General features: G+C 30.2%; 1 protein-coding gene across 3 annotated transcripts; it reads left to right on the top strand.

Annotated features, from left to right (window-relative positions):
* The first annotated feature begins 5,618 nt into the window (after positions 1-5,618).
* LOC129755708 (uncharacterized) lies at positions 5,619-19,978 on the top strand. 3 transcript variants are annotated; one of them, XM_055752324.1, is made up of 4 exons: positions 5,677-5,691; positions 5,977-6,133; positions 19,066-19,231; positions 19,376-19,978. In XM_055752324.1, exons 3-4 carry the CDS (start codon positions 19,196-19,198, stop codon positions 19,961-19,963), a joined length of 624 nt encoding a protein of 207 aa, XP_055608299.1. In that variant the 5' UTR covers positions 5,677-5,691; positions 5,977-6,133; positions 19,066-19,195; the 3' UTR covers positions 19,964-19,978. The 3 variants fall into 3 exon arrangements, with proteins under 3 accessions (XP_055608300.1, XP_055608298.1, XP_055608299.1); XM_055752325.1 differs by having other exon boundaries at positions 5,619-6,081; XM_055752323.1 differs by having other exon boundaries at positions 5,619-6,133.
* The last annotated feature ends 982 nt before the right edge of the window (positions 19,979-20,960 follow it).

Here is a 20,960-nt window from a genome sequence, read left to right as displayed (position 1 = left end):
TGACAAAAATGACAAAAATGACAAAAATGACAAAAATGACAAAAATGACAAAAATGACAAAAATGACAAAAATGACAAAAATGACAAAAATGACAAAAATGACAAAAATGACAAAAATGACAAAAATGACAAAAATGACAAAAATGACAAAAATGACAAAAATGACAAAAATGACAAAAATGACAAAAATGACAAAAATGACAAAAATGACAAAAATGACAAAAATGACAAAAATGACAAAAATGACAAAAATGACAAAAATGACAAAAATGACAAAAATGACAAAAATGACAAAATGACCAAAATGACAAAAATGACAAAAATGACAAAAATGACAAAAATGACAAAAATGACAAAAATGACAAAAATGACAAAAATGACAAAAATGACAAAAATGACAAAAATGACAAAAATGACAAAAATGACAAAAATGACAAAAATGACAAAAATGACAAAAATGACAAAAATGACAAAAATGACAAAAATGACAAAAATGACAAAAATGACAAAAATGACAAAAATGACAAAAATGACAAAAATGACAAAAATGACAAAAATGACAAAAATGACAAAAATGACAAAAATGACGAAAATGACAAAAATGACAAAAATGACAAAAATGACAAAAATGACAAAAATGACAAAAATGACAAAAATGACAAAAATGACAAAAATGACAAAAATGACAAAAATGACAAAAATGACAAAAATGACAAAAATGACAAAAATGACAAAAATGACAAAAATGACAAAAATGACAAAAATGACAAAAATGACAAAAATGACAAAAATGACAAAAATGACAAAAATGACAAAAATGACAAAAATGACAAAAATGACAAAAATGACAAAAATGACAAAAATGACAAAAATGACAAAAATGACAAAAATGACAAAAATGACAAAAATGACAAAAATGACAAAAATGACAAAAATGACAAAAATGACAAAAATGACAAAAATGACAAAAATGACAAAAATGACAAAAATGACAAAAATGACAAAAATGTCAAAAAGTCAAAATTGTCGAAAATGTCTAAAATGTCTAAAATGTCGAAAATGACGAAAATGTGAAAAAAATCGAAAATGTCAAATATGTCAAAATTGTCAAAAATGTTAAGAATGTCAAAAATGTCAAAAATGTCAAAAAGTCAAAAATGTTGAAAATGTCAAAAATGTCAAAAATGTCAAAAATGTCAAAAATGTCAAAAATGTCAAAAATGTCAAAAATGTCAAAAATGTCAAAAATGTCAAAAATGTCAAAAATGTCAAAAATGTAAAAAATGTCAAAAATGTCCAAAATGACAAAAATGACAGAAATTTCAAAAATGTCATAAAGGAAAAAAAATGACAATATTTTCCAAATTGACATAATTTAGTGTTTTTTTTTTTAATTTAGAAAAAATACAAAAATGATAAATATTAAACAAATTTTTAAATTGACAAATATGACCAAATTGACAAAACTTTAAAACTAACAAAGTATGCAAAATTTACAAAATTTCAAAATATTTACAAAAAAAAAAAAAAATTTAAATGTACAAAATTTACAAAATTTACAAAATTTACAAAATTTACAAAATTTACAAAATTTACAAAATTTACAAAATTTACAAAATTTACAAAATTTACAAAATTTACAAAATTTACAAAATTTACAAAATTTACAAAATTTACAAAATTTACAAAATTTACAAAATTTACAAAATTTCCAAAATTTACAAAATTTACAAAATTTACAAAATTTACAAAATTTACAAAATTTACAAAATTTACTAAATTTACTTAATTTACAAAATTTACAAAATTAACAAAATTTACAAAATTTACAAAATTTACAAAATTTACAAAATTTACAAAATTTACAAAATTTACAAAATTTACAAAATTTACAAAATTTACAAAATTTACAAAATTTACAAAATTTACAAAATTTACTAAATTTACTAAATTTACAAAATTTACAAAATTTACTAAATTTACAAAATTTACAAAATTTACAAAATTTACAAAATTTACAAAATTTACAAAATTTACAAAATTTACAAAATTTACAAAATTTACAAAATTTACAAAATATACAAAATTTACAAAATTTACAAAATTTACAAAATTTACAAAATTTACAAAATTTACTAAATTTACAAAATTTACAAAATTTACAAAATTTACAAAATTTACAAAATTTGCAAGATTTACAAAATTTACAAAATTTACAAAATTCACAAAATTTACAAAATTTACAAAATTTACAAAATTTTCAAAATTTACAAAATTTACAAAATTTACAAAATTTACAAAATTTACAAAATTTACAAAATTTACAAAATTTACAAAATTTACAAAATTTACAAAATTTACAAAATTTACAAAATTTACAAAATTTACAAAATTTACAAAATTTACAAAATTTACAAAATTTACAAAATTTACAAAATTTACAAAATTTACAAAATTTACAAAATTTACAAAATTTACAAAATTTACAAAATTTACAAAATTTACAAAATTTACAAAATTTACAAAATTTACAAAATTTACAAAATTTACAAAATTTACAAAATTTACAAAATTTACAAAATTTACAAAATTTACAAAATTTACAAAATTTACAAAATTTACAAAATTTACAAAATTTACAAAATTTACAAAATTTACAAAATTTACAAAATTTACAAAATTTACAAAATTTACAAAATTTACAAAATTTACAAAATTTACAAAATTTACAAAATTTACAAAATTTACAAAATTTACAAAATTTACAAAATTTACAAAATTTACAAAATTTACAAAATTTACAAAATTTACAAAATTTACAAAATTAACAAAATTTACAAAATTTACAAAATTTACAAAATTTACAAAATTTACAAAATTTACAAAATTTACAAAATTTACAAAATTTAAAAAATTTACAAAATTTACAAAATTTACAAAATTTACAAAATTTACAAAATTTACAAAATTTACAAAATTTACAAAATTTACAAAATTTACAAAATTTACAAAATTTACAAAATTTACAAAATTTACAAAATTTACAAAATTTACAAAATTTACAAAATTTACAGAATTTACAAAATTTACAAAATTTACAAAATTTACAAAATTTACAAAATTTACAAAATTTACAAAATTTACAAAATTTACAAAATTTACAAAATTTACAAAATTTACAAAATTTACAAAATTTACAAAATTTACAAAATTTACAAAATTTACAAAATTTACAAAATTTACAAAATTTACAAAATTTACAAAATTTACAAAATTTACAAAATTTACAAAATTTACAAAATTTACAAAATTTACAAAATTTACAAAATTTACAAAATTTACAAAATTTACAAAATTTACAAAATTTACAAAATTTACAAAATTTACAAAATTTACAAAATTTACAAAATTTACAAAATTTACAAAATTTACAAAATTTACAAAATTTACAAAATTTACAAAATTTACAAAATTTACAAAATTTTTCAAAATTTACAAAATTTACAAAATTTTCAAAATTTACAAAATTTGCAAAATTTACAAAATTTACAAAAATACCTTCAAAAATGACAAAAAAATTAAATTGACAGAAATGACAAAAAAAAAACTAAAAAAAAGTTTTTTTAGCTGTTTTTGATTTTTTACTAAGATTTCCATATGAGTTTTTTTGTAAATTTTGTTCATTATATAATATGAAACATAATTTTTGTTCATATTTTCATTTTTGTTTCATATTTGTTTTTGTGATTTTGTTTATCGTGTGATTTTTTGCTTTTCATATTTATTGCCTTTTCATTGTTTTTTTTTTTTAATGATTCACGTTAATCTTATTGTAAACTGATAACACTACTAAAATTCGTATGAAAGTGCCTATCTTCGAATAAAAAAATTACATCTTGTGAGAATATACTCAAAATCCAGTGCAAATGAGAATTCAATTGCAAGAAAATCTGTGAAATTGGTAAATGACAATAAGATCTAAAATCAGCTGCTTTTGAAAATTCGTTAAAAATTCTGTGTTTCGTTTTTTGAGAATATCAAGACGCGAAATTGTGCATCGAATCTAAAGATGCAATATTGTACCAAATTAGGTCAATTTTCCAATCTTATTTTCAAAATGTATCTAGTGTGACTTAAATCTTTTTGATGGTTCATTGATTGAAAAGCACGATTTTTACACTATTTTTTGTATTTTTTGTGCAACGTATAGCTTCTTAATTTAGCGAGTTTTGACACTTAGTGAAATATTTTTGAGCGTTCCTTAGCTCATCTACATTCTATTACCGAAGCAAGATTTTTCAGGTTTTTTTTTCTTAGACTTTGATTGAAGTTGAAGTGATGTAGCTGAATTCAGAAATATTATACAGATTCAGCCGCCGACCGTGGCGTAGAGGACAGCGTTCAAGTTTTCTAAGCCAGAGGTCATGAGGTCGAATCTCGTTCACGGCATACATAGTACTCTTTCTGTGGGCTGATGGTTTTAGCATTTGGAAGATACTAGCCATCATGTCCTTGAAAGATGTACGCCTTAGTGTTAAGTTTAAATTAGATATCTTCAAAGAAACATGAAGTTTCACTGAGATTCTATATGTGTGTGGTCGTTTAAAAAAAATCGGTTGAGAAAGAACTGCGATTTTAGGCGAGGAGTGTCAAATTGACACTCAAGATGTGATTAGGGAGAAACTTTGACTGACCTTTCAGGGTGCGTCTATAAAAAAAGTAATGATGCAAAATAAAAGATTTCACGAATTTATTGAGAATTGTTTTGAGTTGAATTGAAAAATGTATGATTGTGAAATGTTAAAAGAATAATTTAGTGTTAATTTTATCTGCTTCCAGAAAAAAAAATCAAGTTCATAACTTCTTCAAACGGTGTCTATTGATCTGAGCCGATTTGGGGTCAATTTATTATTTCTCACTTAGGACCTGAGATTTTAAAAGCTTCATATTGGTTCGAAGCTCATCCGTGATTTTTTTTTATGTAAATTTTTAAAGCCTTGAATGATACGGTTTGGACAAAGTTATTCAGTAAGCAAAGTCAATTCTATTTAAATGTTAAGGAACGTCTTTCCAACAAAATCAATTCTACCTCCTACGCTAAAATGTTTCCTATCGGCTAAACCCGTTTTATTTGATTGAACCTCGAACACAAAAAATGGGAAGCTTCACTTAAGCTGAAAATGTGTAAAATTCGACTTCAAAAAGTTAAAATCTGACATAAACTTAAAAATTATTTCGTATTGCTCACAATGAACTAGGCAAAAGGTCAATTCAGTAATTTAATTAAATTATCATCTTTTTTATGTAATTGTCTGCTAAAAAACGCTTCACATAATTAACGTAGTATTACATAGTTATTAATAGAAACCTGAACTTAAAATAATTCTTCAAAATAATTTAAAGTTGAATATACTAAAAACTAAAAAAAAAATTAAAACAAGAAAATCTGACACTTGGATTCTCTTCCAAGATTGTCACAGCAAATTCTATCTGTCAGATCAGGTGGTTCATACTTAATTCAAAAAACTTTTCACTGTGCCCAAACAGTATCGCAGTGCATCCGAATTGCATTCATTCGATGCAGTTGGAAACTCTTGAAGGAAAAGTTCTTCCAATCACGTTACAGTTGCGTCTTTCCGTTCAAATGATTAAGTCGTCTTCGTCGATGCCGTCGTGTCGTGATCTATCAGAGTCAGTGTCAAGATCGTTTTTAAAAATCCCCCAACGGGCAGAAGTGTGAGCTTGCAAGTGGATCATTAAAAAAAAAAACTTCGGTTGAGCCACGAGATTTGAAGCTCATTTTCAAAGTGCATTTGTTAATTACCTACCAAAATTAATTGAATGTTGGTTGCTATCAATTTTATGGCTTTGGATTGGATGTGTGCCACTTTTTATGGTGTTCTCGATTGATAAGTGACATTTGTAGCGATTCTTTAGGCGACATTTCGCCAAAATTGGTACTTTTATTCTTAACAGTTGTCAGCAATCCTCTGACTATTGTTCCTGATCCCAGAGGAAGATTTCAGTTTCATGTGGATAATGAAGTGATATGTGCAAGTGAACAATTGGTGTAGATTTTAGGTGATTGTTTTTCCTGTTTTGTGATTTTTTTAAAACATTATTTTTACCATAGGTAAGTGTGCCCATTTAATGGTTGAAAAATATCCCTTTAAACGCTCTTCAGAGCATCATTTAGTATTTTCGTTCCGAACAAACCTCGATACTCTTTGAACTTCGAGCACGATGATATGAGATAAAGTTGGTGTGTCGAATGATTGACAGCGCACTGCATTTCAGATGTTGCTTTCTTCTCAATTGAATCTCTGCCAATAACTCTGTGGCACCGTAGCAAAAAGCATAAATAATCTGCCCTGTAAAAAAATGTGAAAAAACATGTCAAATAATGGGCAAGTTCGTTCTTTATTTAATCTCCCCCAGCCGAGTGTGGTGGATTATTCATTCGACCAATTTCGAGCTTTTTTTTGGGGTACGCTCATTTGTTAGGTTATTGCATCGGGAGACGCCGCTTGGCGATAATGTGACTGGGTGACGTCACACAGGCATTGTCTTGCTGGATCATGGGGTAAAGGTACCTTTTATGGATAAACGATTAATTTTGGTGTTATATATTTTTAATTTAAAAAAAATGAATAACGCTAGGATCATTGGAACATGTGGTGAGGTTTTTGTATTACGAAACATCAATTTAGATTAGAATCCGTTTTATTGTGGATTATATATTTGAATCGTTACCGTCAAATGATATCGTTTATTGCTAAAAAACTATGATGTAAAAATTTGTACAGCTATTGCTCGATTTTTTTCAAATTTTCTTCGAAAATCAAAAACTTTAAAAAACTTTTTCACGATGTGAGAAACTATGTCATCATTTATTTTATTTTAATGAGATAGTTTTTTAAAGTTTTTGATTTTCGAAGAAAATTTGAAAAATCGAGCAATTATTCAGCAACTATTCAGTATGACGGATTGACTTAATGATATCACCTACAAACTTCATATAACTTTTTTTGACAATCACCAAATTTTTAAAATAAATATTTTTATAATTCAGTTACCAGTCTGGGCTAAAATGCATCAAAATTCAAATCAAAGATTCACCTTTTAAATCTCGTTTCCATATGCTGGAATATGATTGTTTTGCATCACGCGTTTTTTAATTTCAAAATTTCAATCATTCAAACATTAATTTTTATGACTTCAGGTAGTAGAATTTTTTGTAGCATTTTTTTACCCCTAAATGTATGCAGCGCACTTATGCTTATTCTTTAAATGCATTTTTGACAGAAAAAATGTAAAATGTTATTCGAACAAAAACAATAATTACTGTAATTGGTGCTTGTTGCGTTATGACATCACAAATATTTAAAAATTTATAAATTATGAAATGTTTTCATTACATTTTTCTTTCAATACAAAGTTTTTTGCAACTTACCTCTTTTTCTAAGTAGGGTGAAAACCGCATGTTTTTGCAAATTAAAAAAAAGTGGTGAAACCAATAATTTTTCTGGCTACGTAAATTTGATGACCCATCATTCTTAAAACTTTTGAACTTTTGAACAGGCGGTATGATTATCTGTGGATTTTAAGTTTTTTGAAGCCATGGAAGTTGAAAAATATTGCAAGATGCCCCTGTTGACGGTATTATGATTTTGAATTGATAATTTTGACTTGAGTTTTCAACTTCCTCATCAACTCTGAATTTTTGTAACGGTTCTCGATTCTTAAATGCGACTCTAAATTCTGCAGCTTTAAAAATCAATACTCTGTCCACGTGATCAACAGGCAGCCAACGACTAGTTCCTCGAGCAAGTGCTCTTTCGATCCCGAATTAGGTAATTCGTGAGTTTAAAAACATGCCAATGAAATCTTATCAGTGCTGAAACTTTAAACTGTATTCAGGTCTCTTCTTGCTACCTCAATTTAATCTCGGTTAAAATCGGCAAAAACTCATCCCATATAAGAAGGCGATTTCACAGGCGAATCAAAGTGAAAGTTCCTATTTTGTCCAAGTTCTTGGATTATAATGCGAAGCTGAATCATGACTATTCTATAAACCATTTTAAGTCATTAGAAGGCACCCGGCTGTTCAATTGTTATCAGTGCCAGACGCCCGTTGCTCTGAATTTTGTGCCGCTTAATAAATACTAGAAGCATTGGAAAACCACCCTCGTAGAATGTGATCAGCATTTGCGGTGGGATGTTCATTCATGGACCTTTGAATTATTTTGTTTAGTATAATTAACGTAATTGTCATCATTTCTCAGACAAATAAAAAGCGTTCACCTAGAAACAAATTCAAAATTTTTATCGTAACATTCTCAAAAATATTTCGACCATCAAAATATTTTTTTAATGAATTCACCAAACGTTGCGTAAGACGAATGAAATCGTTCATATCAAGTTCTTATTTGTATAAAGCTGAATATTTTCCAAAAAATATTTTTTTGCAACACTTTTCAACTTTGACCAGTGGTAATAAATGACAAAAATTCAAATGTTGTTCAAAACTAGCTGATCCCGTACGAAATTCTTTTTGCTTTTTACTTTTAATATGTGATGGACAGTTTGTGTTTGATTGAGAATTAGGATGCATTTTCACGACGATATTGCACAATTGGTATTTAGGCAACAAGTTGCAAAAATTAGATATTTTCAACACAAGTCGTACATTTATCCAACAAAAATTTTATTACGCTTTTATACACTTCCACACTCCCACATAAACTAGGGTTAATGATTTTGAGCGAAACTAAATGGCTGAATTCGACGCAACTCGGAAAGTTGATTAAGCGGTATGGGAAGGGGTTACATCCGAACGAATTTTTTGTGGATCAGCGCTTTTTTTTCTGCTTTCTAATGATCATTTGTAGAATATTTTGGAGTAAATCCTAATAACTCTAAAGCTGATTTACTGAAGAAACAATTCTGATCTTGAGCGGAACTAAACTATAATCTTGGGCGGAACCATTTGGTACGGTGAACATCTTTAATAGCTCTCATTTCTTATCTTCGTGTTACTGTGAAAACTTCATTTAAATTCCATCTTTCAAGATTTTTAGTTAAAAAAATAATGATTTTACGTAAATAACGGAAATTTAGCCATCCAAAGTTGTTCTCAAAATATCCTTTAAAATTAATTTCTTACTTCAAAAGTGATATCCAATTTTCACTATGATTAAGATTTTTATCGCCGATATAATTATTGATTATATTATTTTAATGGCATTGCGGCGAGATGAACTTCTAAGGTAGAAATGTTTGAGTAATTGTGAAGAATATAGCTGTTTTCGCTGTGATTCACTGTATTTTAGTTTTTTTTATATCTCAAAAATTCAATTCAATTGATTGATTATTTGAATGTGCGCGTTTACGGTCATATTACCCTGAACAACTTTTGAAGGTAACGACAAAGTCAGTAATAGAGGAGAAGATGCCTTAAATAACAGATTTTGCAGAAAAAAAAAACTATACATTTCTCTGAATCAAAGTGTTTTTGAGGAAAAAAAAATCTAATTATTTGTGATTTTACCCAAAACTTCTGTGCTGAATTTCTGTGATACTAATTCTTTTAGTTTCAATGATAAATTGGGTCTTTCTTATATTTAAGTTGGGAAAAATTAGTTGACATTAAAAATCTTATCATACTTTTCTAATTCAAACTAGGAAACCAAAACTTTATATTGACCAAAAACATTATAATTTTGAAAATCCATTCAAAATTCAAAATTCTATGAAATTTGTAAATATTTCAAAATTTTGGGTTCTGTGATAAAAATTTGCTCAAAATTCTGTGAAATTATATATTTTTCTGTGATTTTGCAACCTTACTCTTAACAACTCATTCATAGAATAAAGTTTATAATGAATTGCAGTTTCGTATGAATAACGATAAAATTTATTTATATTTAAAAATTATGGGAAAATTAAATGTTCATAAAACAATTATTTCCCAAACCGATTTCCATGAGTTCGAGCTCAAGTGTAAACATCAAACACTAGGACCCGGATAGGTTTTCTTTACCAGGTCACCAATTGAATCGTTAAGGTGTGCTTTGCTTCACTTTGTAGAACTGAAGGAATTTGTGTTTAAAATAATTTGAATTTTTGTTAATTTGTATATCGTTTTCAATTGAAATTCCGACATCAAGAACAACCTCTTCAAATGAAAGCTTCTTTTTAAAGTTGGAATAGTAATGCTATGAAGCTTGATTTTTATTCAGAAATGATGACTTTACTTTTTTGTCTCCATAAGGTCTCGAATTTTGCTAAAAAATATGTATGAAAGCCTTCCTCTACCTTCCCGTCGTCTATCTGAAAGAAGGAATCAAAAAATATTTCTTGTACCCCAAAAAATTAAACTTTCTGCGTGCCCAATAAAAATACTTATTATTTCTATTCAAATTTAGTTTAACATCTTTTCTGTAACGAAAGCTGATATAAAAATACAAAGGTGCTGCTACATTCAGGGGTAAAAATCGCGTGTGAGACATAAGGTATAAGGCAGCGCACCCAGCGGTTTATTTGGAAGCTACTAGTTCCGATCAAGATCAAAGATGGTTCCACTCAAGATCATATTTTACTTTAAAAACTACGCGATTAATTGATATTTTGATGGAAAATTTGTTTTAAAAGCTCGAATAATGCTTTTTTATGTTTTTTTTCTACCATTTAAGTCATTATGAATCAGTTTATAATGGTCAAGGGTTACGTAAATTCACATTCAAAGTCAGCATAAATTAGTGAAAATTGCAGCAAAAATGCGTATGTTTTTAAAACTTCTAATAACATTGATCGATACTGCACCGGTCATGAATAATTTTCTTGTTGTTTAAATATGTGTCTTAATCTATGTTCACTTGACACTAATCCATTTGCTCGTAAACACCATTATTTGTGATCGCACCTTAGCATAAGATCAACTCTCTCTCGCAACATAGCGAACATCGCGGAAAGAGTTCACACAATAGTATGTAAGCCATTTTAGTTAGATTAGAATAGAAAGTACATTGAAACGAATAGCACGGAATTTTACTTCGTCTTCAAATAAAATCTAATGTTTAAGTCCAACTAAGCGACTTCTTAATAGTGGATCCGAAATCGGGTTGAGTAATCAGTGGCTACATAAGTGCGATCTAATTAATTTGTGATCTGTTACCACCAACGTACACCGAACTGCAAAATAATTCTCCCCCCGAACGGGTGATCAGCTGTTGTGTGAAAGAATAGGCGACTCACCGTACCTTCCTGCTGCTGGTGGATGCCGTCGACGAGAGACGGAAAGAAACACCCCGAAATCCGAACCCCCCCATCGGCCGAGCCCGAACAAACATTATTTCATTTTAAAAATTTTAGTAGAAATGACATAACTTGTATAAAAAGATCTTGAAAAAGTGTTTTTTTTTCAAAATTTCGATCTTAGGAAAAGTAAATGGTTCAGCTCAAGATCATATTTCGACTAGTTCCGCTCAAGATCATTTACCCTACCTTATTTTCATTTGGATATTGTCACATCTCCAGAAGCTTCAAACAGTTCAGGATAGATGTTTGAAAAACATGTTTAGGCTCCCATTACTGTTCCTTACACTACAGCTTTACCCTTTGCAAATGCATAACATTCTTCCGATAATAGAACTTACAAACAATTTTATATGTTAATGATAACTTACATTCTAGTGATAAAATTCAAAACCTTCATTTAACAACGAGATTCCGAACTCACAACAGTCGTCACTCTTATTACTTACAACGAAGTCTATTCGATTCTATTCTATTTTTTTTATTTATAGATGATTTTAAATAACTTGGTCATTCGTTGCAAAGATTTCTTCTTTCATTCGTATTGCCATACAAAATTGAAACGCGTTGCGCCAATTTAGGGATCAACCAAAACATCTCCATGTTTACACTGATGTCTTGTTTTGGTGAGGAAAAAGCTCATTATTGATTGCTAATTTGCAAAATAGCTAGTCAAAACTAATGTTAATTTTTTCATATCAATAGAAAGCCAATAACCTGACCAACAAATCTCACTAAATAAATTATACGAACTCAGCCCAACTCTTAAGGTTATAACTTACTGAAAAAAGGCTTTATTTTGGATATTTTGTAGTATATCTCCTTTCTTAGTTGAAATATGTATTCGACATGTTCCACAAAACTGTGTGTTTCAACAATTTAAACAACTTTCTCAAATACACCAAGTTTGTTAATCGTTTACTAAAAAGATATAAAATAAAAACTTGAATTTACTTGTATTATTTTAAAAATGCTCGTAATTTTTATGATTTTCATGCGATCTTGATGGTGTCTTCAAAAAAATTTCTTAAAATAATAAGATCTACAACTTTTGTCAAGACGTCAAGTCTCTAAACTAATTGTTTGAAGAAATAATTTTTGCATTCCCCATCCAGGTTTCGATAGAAGAAGAATTCGATAGATCATCAAAAAACATAAAATTGTTGTGAAGACATCAAATGTCTATCGTTTACCGTTTGTCCGCAAATAATTTGATCGCTTATTAGATGCATTTACCCCTGTGAGCGTCGTCAAAGTTACAGTTTACATTCTTTATTCAAGAGTTTTTTTTTATTAATTTTATGGTTTTTCAGGAATTTAATTTAGATGCCAGTTAAACTTCTAAAAATAACATCACAGATAATCGTCACAAATTTATCACACATTAATCACACATAGAATTACAAATATTGTTTTTGTCGAGAATTCAGATTTTTTTTGTCGGAGACTTTGATGTTTAGTCATGTTGATAAGAAACCTCAAATCGTTCTTTCAGTCTCCCGATCAGCTTTCATGGATTTAAATTTGAAAGTGGTATTAAATTGTTATGAAAAATGTTATCTGTACAAGAAAAAATTCCAATATTTTGTTTTGTCAATAAATACGCTTGCATCTATGTCTTTACTAGAATACAATAAATGCTTATAATCCTAGAAAAAGTTAACAATCTGAGTGGTTTTTGGGCAAATACAACTGCAAACAATTTATAACAATTTACAATCTATCGTTAAAAAGTAATATAAATTCCATTTAAGAAACGCTTTGCGGGCCACAAGTTACTCATCCCTGGTCTAAATCATTTTTTCATTATGCTTATTACAAAAATGTATTGAAATTAGTAACATTAAAAAACGCAAATTTTAATCCCTTTAGAAATGTGGTTTGGGAATTCGACATTAAAAAAAATTATTAGATACTTCTGTCAGGACCATCTCTAACTTTCCTTCGCAGCTATGGTCTATATGACCCGAACTATACTTTTTTGATGCGATATATCAGGAACGGTTGAAGCTAGATACATGAAATTTTCTGACGATGCTCTAAAATATTTTAAATTTTTGTTTAGGGGTACCAGAGCCACCCAGCAAAAAAAGACAAATGACCGGTTATGGTCTGACAGACCCAGCTTACTGTTTTGGACATAGAGTCAAATTGCCATTTGGAAATGGTCCGGATGTCTGATATTAAATGCATTTTTAAAAATTTGGATATGTTTTTATTTTTTCTTCAGACCTTAACATTCCAAAATTGTTTGCAAAACATATGTTCAGAACTATTTCAGAGATGTTTGACCTGTAGCTTGCGTGAGCTCCCCTGGTCGCAAGTATCTATGATTTTTAATTAATTGTATAGTTGATAATGTATTTAAGTTTTTCAATATTAAAGAATTGCTGATTCCAAATAATAAAAGTCCTTAAACAGAGCTCTTTTTAAAATGCTTGTAAACTCTAAAGCTTCTTATATTGCGCTGATTAAATATTATTTGAAATTACCAAGAATAAATCTATCCATGGATGTATAAATCTTTGTGGGTCCAAAAGAAGTTTTGGTCGCTATCCCGGAACTTCAGGTTGAAAAAATCCTTACTTCAAACAATACACCAAATTTTGGCTTTGCATGGCCGTATCTTGTTAACCAATGAACCATTATTCTAAATACAATTTTTCTTTTCGTTTATTGGATTATTTTTTCATAGAACATAGGGGAACTGGGGGTAAGCCGGCCCCCTACGTAAAACGATAATTTTGCAAGGACTGAAAGAAAATTTTGTTCTGTTTCCTTCACAGAATCGTTGCTTAGATTGTCTTCAATAAGATATCTACGCTGTCAGAGATTTCAAACCGTTATTTTATAACTATAGTATTAATTTTGACAAAACAGTATTCATAAACCAGTGTGAGAGTAAGACTGGCACCTGAGATTAATTAATTTCCTTCTTCTTCTTCTTCTTCTTCTTCTTCTTCTTCTTCTTCTTCTTCTTCTTCTTTTTCTTCTAACACCAACATGGCCAAACTTGTATGCATCCTGGAAAATGAAAAACTTGCGTACTTCATTTTTTCTTTTCAACATAGTATCTGATACATAGAATATGCATTGCAGATACTACTACGGCCAGGCCAACCATGTGATTTAAACGCAAAAGATACAGGAACAAGGGGGAGATGGAGCGTGGAGTTCCCTACCAAACGCTTCTTATGGTTATATAGGGTTAGTTTATAAAATGATTATGTTGAAAATATACAGTTTAAATTTGAAATAAAAACAAAAAAAAATGGATTGATCTCACCGGAAACTTCTTGGGTTGACGCTTATCCAGACAGGCCTGGAACGATGATCTCTTCCATCAGTTTATTAATTTTGTATTACAATTGCAAACATGTTTGAACCGGCGATTCCTGGCCACTGTTCACTTTGTTCCCCATGCGAAATTTCTTCCCGAGTACATCGCTGAAGTCAACTTTCCCGAAAATGTACTTTTCCTTGAGCTATTTGTATGATTTTGTATAGACGCTCGATGCTCTAGTTACAAGCTTCTTCGTCATTTCCTATCAGCTCTGGCACCGGCTCCAGCTATCGCAGCGGCCACTAGACATTATCCATGAATTTTGACTATAACTTAGGCTTGTACACCTCAAAACATCAACCAAACATGAAATCAATACGATGCCAATTCAAAGCATCAAACTTCTAAACAATTTCTTCAACACACAAAAAAAAAACAATTTAGAAATAATTGTTTTTCCAGGAATTATAATTAGCAGCAAAAAAAATCAAAACCGTCATTCACAGCAGCAGCCTACTTTTCTTCGAGACTGGTAATAAATTTTCTCAACATAAACTGAACCGATTTACACCCAAAAACCTCTCAATGAAAGATATTTTTATTCTGTACAATGCAACTAAGCATGGCATTTATCAGTTTACCGGTTCCGAGAATTCAACCCAAAAAAGTTCCGAATTATGGAATCAAGAAACTAGACATTATGTATACCCCACCAGACACATAAAATCACACTTGAATTCAGTGATTAGCTCAAGTGATGTTAAATGTTTTAGGAAGCCGTCAACATTCCTCGTGGACAGTTTAGTGGGAGGGAGTTGGTTCAGGTAGAGGGGGGGGGGGGAGGGGGGGTGTTACATGTCCAGGGTTTAAACAAAATTTTTCTAGATTTTTTATGGATGCTTGTCCATTAAACAGGAAGGTTCTTAATTGCCAATATCTTGAATACATGGAATTACTATTGTCTTAGGATATAAACACATGGAATGGCCAGTTTTCTTACTTGATTTATTACCCTTCATGTGACACCTCTACTCACACTATAATTAACAAAGACATCGAGCCCATGACTTCAGCCCACATATGGATAGTCGTGTCTCTTATTTTATAACAGAAAGGACCTAGTCAAAATATATGTAAGAATTCAAGTTTCAAGACTATGATGAAAAAAATTAGAAATAGGAGGAAATAGGTTTTAGTAATACCTAACTATCCACAAAGTATGCCGGGTAGAGTGCCCCAATAGACCCGACATTTGAAAAAGTTATGCGCTGCATAACTAAGCTTAAATTGATCCTAGGCTTAGTCTTGTCTCATGCCAAATTTTGGCCAGATCGGATCACGGGAAGAGGTCGCTCAAAGAGCCTAAAGTTTGTATGGGATTTTGAGACATTTTGTTCGGGAGGAACATGAAAATCCAGTTTTTCATGAATAACTTTGGTCCCCTTCGGCCGATTCCTTTTGAAAACGGTTTTTTAAAAGTATTTGTACCACTTTAAATATTTAAATTACCATAACTCAAATATCAGCGATAACCAACAAGGAAAGATACCAACTGCACACCAATAACAACGGATTTGGAGCTTTTTTCGCGAATGAAACCTTAAATTCCACCCGCGAAGAATAACAGCCGATTGCTATCAGTGGCATTCCGTATTGTTTTGTTTATTATTTTGACGTTTAACGCTGCTCAGTGGGTTTCATGTATGTCAATATCTCTAAAATGATGAATACTAACATATACATACAATGTTTAAAAACACTAAAAATTTAGGTTTTCTAGTAAAACTCCGAAGTTGACGGGCTTACCCCCTGTTCCCCTACCTGGTATCTCAAAAATCTCAGTACTTCAGTATATTTTAATGAAACACTTAACTTTTTTGTCATTTTTAGAACACTCCATCGTGTTGCTGGGTTTACGGTGATATCTCTAAAATTTTAACTCAATTAGTATTTCGAAAATTGGTAGCAATGTTTTTCAAATTCACTGAAAGCTGGCAGGCTTTAACTAGTTTGGCCCACATTTTTATCAAGTTGGTGTACAAAAAGAGTGCACGCCTTTCGCTTTTCAAATCTTTCACCCAGCAGCAGGATTAATTGCCGTGTCGCCGCGTGGTTTGTTGATTGATTGTGTCGATTTTGACTTATAACGTAATCAATGTTTCATTACAATAGGGGAGAATGTGGATACTTGATCCCTGGGGATACTTGATTCCCTAGCTATATCTCCAAACTGGAATGTCGCACAAAGATCAAATGTTTTAGAAAAATTTGCCAAATGGAACAAAACAGCAATGGTTGAACCTCAAAATTTTTTAACAAAATAAGTTTTTGGGTTATTGAACTTTGTTTGAAAAATTTCACAAAATGTGACTTGAAGATCTTTTTTCATCATTTTGAAATGTTCCTAACATGGAAATATTATAACAAAAATATTTATTTCAATACATCAATCTTTCAAGTGTAAAATGAACTTCAAAATACAATATTTTCAAAGCGATGGAAAACTTCCAACTTTTTTCAGGGAAAGTTTTCTAAAATGTTGATTTTGGGTACAATTGATCCCTAATATTTGGGTACAAATGATCCCGGTATATTCTTCTTTTCAGTGGATCGTGGTCATTGCTGATTACGAGATTACTAATATTTGTAGAATAGCTAATATTCATGCATCAATTATCAGAAGAAAAGGTCTAAAATAATTGATTTTCTCTTGTTTATAAAAAAAATTGCGCCCGAAGGTATGCAATGTCATAAGGGTTGAGAATAAGCTATGGAATTTATTTTTCTGACAATTATAGATTGTGAAATTAGAACAAACATGACCAAAATAATCAATTAACATTCTATCTTGGGGTTTTGTTTGATTTTTTCCATGGATTAGGGCTTCCTGAATAAAGGATCAAGTATCCCCTAACTTCAAAAATATTGCAATTTTTTTACTCCCACGAAAATGCTTCTAGTACATCTACGGGTTCAAGAATCGTTCTAATTTTAGGAGCATAGAAACTTGAAGTTATACGCTGTCAGAAAATGTAAAAGAGTGCGAGTTGCTAAATTTTTCCAAAATGATATGGTGAAAATAAGAAAAGGGGATCAAGTATCCCCACTCTCCCCTATACTGAAGAACTGAGATTTTTGAGACACCAAGTATGTTCTATGAAAATAATAATCAAATAAGTAAAAAAACTAAAATTTGAATAAAGAAAATCGGTTCATTGGTAAACGGGATACAGCAATGTTAAGCTCAAATTGGGTATCTTTTTTGAAGTTAGAATTTTTCTACTGAAAGTTCCGGGATTTCAGTCAAAACTCCCTTTGGACACCTAAGTATTTATTCATCCATGGATAGATCTATTCTTGATCACTTCAAATATTGTAATATCAATCCAATATAAAAAAACTTATCAGAAGTTATAAGCATTTTAAAAGAACTCTTTTTCGGAGCTTTTTTCATTCGGAATCAGCTACTACAGGTAATCTGGTAGAACTTTCTAACCTTATTTTCCAATATAGAGAAACCAGGATATATTATTTATGCTATTAATTAAAAATCATCGAAATCGGTCAATACATATTTGCGACCAGTGAAACGGACGAAAGCTCTCGGGTCATATTGACCCGAGCAGCCTATTCAAGGATTTTTTTGAGGGAGCACTTTCGGTGGTCACAGAAAGTTGCCTGGTATCTTCTATAGTTTGATTTTTGTAATTCCTCAGAACGGTTTTAAAAATAAAATTTTTGCGATTTTTTTCGAAGAGTTATGATGATTTTAAAAACCATTTGTAAAAATTCAACAACATAATGGTTCGTATGAGAAAACTAACATTTGTCACATCAAGCTGCTGATCATGTAACAATTTGATTTAATTATCTTTGGAAAAATTACCATTGCGTTTTAGCTAATTAGGTCGTTAGTAAGTCCCAAAGGCGTATCATCTTTATTGGAAGTTTTCTGAAAGAAAGTCATGATCTGAGTCAGAACAGGGCATACTTGTAAAATCTGAATTTACACATTTTAACTGCAGATAAAACAACATATTTGAAACTTTGAAACTCTTTAAATCTCAATGACTATTACTCTTTCATAGCTAATCATGTCTACAATAAGCACCATAATTAAAAATTTGGTGGCATAAGTTGAGAAGAAATCCAGAATCTTTTTACATAAATATTTATATTTATACTTTGTAGCATCTGTAAACAGCTAAAAAGAACTTCCAAACCCAACGAATGGCACAGTAAGCTCCCTAAGTAGACTCAACAGCCCTAGGAGCCAAAGTGCAACCGGAGCTACTCTTAGTCGCCTCGCCTCGATTGGGTTTTGCTTTTTTTTTCTCTCTCAATCTTCACCCCAAGTTAAATCAGCCACGACCGGTCCAGATGATTATTGCTAATCAAAACAGAAATAATTTATTGAAACTACCGATCGCCGATTCAATTCCGTTTCTCTCCATCTCTAAATGCAGGAATCCTCCTTCAACGCTCGACGAAATCAGACAGACGCCGCTGACTTCCCCTTCTTTTCGATCGAGAGTTTCCTCGTCCCCGGTCATCGATTCTCCGAGCTGAGCTGCGCATCCTAGGCGCGATTTAAACATGAGCAATCCCCAGGTCCAAACGAACGATGAGCTGGTAAGGAACTGTCTGAAATTTAAAAAAAAAGCTGTGAAAGATTTTTTCGATTACCGGCACCAGATAACGATTAAAGCGAAGCGTGGGTTAATCTTCCTTTTAGTCTTACCATTTTTTTCTCTCTGTTTCTTGAACTCTTGACAGGAGATAGCCGAGGCACAGAATTCCCTTTGCGATTTGCTGTACGATTATGCGGCCAAAGCCGTCACAACCCGGATTGGGCAGTTCGTTTACCGGAGGGTCGAAAGTGCCCTATCGATAGTGGAAAAAACGGCCCGATGGAGTTTACCTCAGCCAGCTCCGAGCAGCGAAAGCTCCAAGGGTCCGGATGATTCCACGGAAGATCCTGGCAAGATGAACATATCGGCTCCGCCATTAATTCGACCGCTTCCCTGGTTACTTTTCATTCCGGCCCTGATCTACATGAGGCTTATCCGATCCGCCTTATCCTTGATGGCTCTGATGATGGGCTGGAGGCCAATTCTACCGGAACATGTCGTCAGTTGGCTGCAAAACAAGCGCCGGAAATTGCGAGCCCTCAAGTATCGTGGCCAAAAGCTGGACCGCATTCAGCGGGCAGAACGCAAAGCAGCCAAGCCAAACGCAGATGATCCTCAGACCACGTGGCTGAGCAAGATAACCCTACCGTGGCGCATGGTCATCTACTTGAAGGCATACGGCCAAGTTCCTAGCTCTGTGGTAAGTTCTTTTCGTCAAACTACAAATATTTAAGAAAAAATCAAATATGTATTTATATTAAAAATGTCAAGCTCTAAATTGAATGATAAATTTAAGAGTTCCATATTGCCCGGATATTATGAAAAAAGTTTGGATTTGACCCGAACTTGTTAACATTACGCACAAAACTGAAAAAACTTACTGAACTTAATTCTTAGGTGAAATTCAGGTATAGCCAGCCTCAAAATAACGATTCAGAACTGAAAACTTGGAACCAGATATTCAATCAATACTCATATTTCAATTCAGATTCACAAGTTGGATGAAAAAATAGTTAAAATAATGCTTGAAACCCAAAACTTTAAAATTTAATTTATAGATTCATGGTTCAAAGCTCTGAAATATATTTCTTCTCTTTGTGTATTATTAAAAATCTGATTCGGAATTAAGATTTAGAAATTGAAATTCGAAAACAGATTGAAAATTCAATTTTTGAATGCAGGTTTAGAATTCAGGTTAAGAATCGATATTAATAATACAAGTTCCGATTCAGATGGTAAATGAGTTAAACAATCAACATAAACATATCAAGATGACTATTCCGTTGAGGAATTCAAAAAGCAAGAGATAGCAAACTTTTAATGTTTAGGTAACGTAATTTCGAAATTTCTGCTGAAAATCAAAAGCATTTGGAAGTTTGTTTTATAACTGATTTCTATTTATGATAAAATCTTCCACAGGATAAAAGTTTTAGAATTGATTTGAATGAAGAATGTTTCCTGATAAAGAAACATGTAATCATTACCAGAAAAAATCTTCAGGGAACTTCAAATTTTGTCGGTATATTTATTAGTTTTTTAAAATTGCAGTTTTCTGGATAGTCAAGTTTCGAACCAAAATCTTGATTTAAGATTGAAAAGAATCCAACTAAAAAAGCAAAATTTTGATATATTACTCTCACTTTTGATTATTTTATTATTTTTTCATCGATGGTTGAAATGTTTGAACTCGTTGGTTTAGCTTATTTTATTTGAAAATCATTTTCAATTTT

Source organism: Uranotaenia lowii, chromosome 3 (assembly GCF_029784155.1).
Source record: "Uranotaenia lowii strain MFRU-FL chromosome 3, ASM2978415v1, whole genome shotgun sequence".
Taxonomy (NCBI): Eukaryota; Metazoa; Arthropoda; class Insecta; order Diptera; family Culicidae; genus Uranotaenia; species Uranotaenia lowii.
This window is presented reverse-complemented; position numbering and strand designations above follow the sequence as displayed.

Excerpts from the sequence above, each read along its gene's own strand:
- LOC129755708 (XM_055752325.1), top strand. The coding sequence starts at position 19,196 with ATGAGCAATCCCCAGGTCCAAACGAACGATGAGCTG. Across the intron at positions 19,232-19,375 it reads TCCAAACGAACGATGAGCTG|GAGATAGCCGAGGCACAGAA; the intron begins GTAAGGAACTGT and ends AACTCTTGACAG.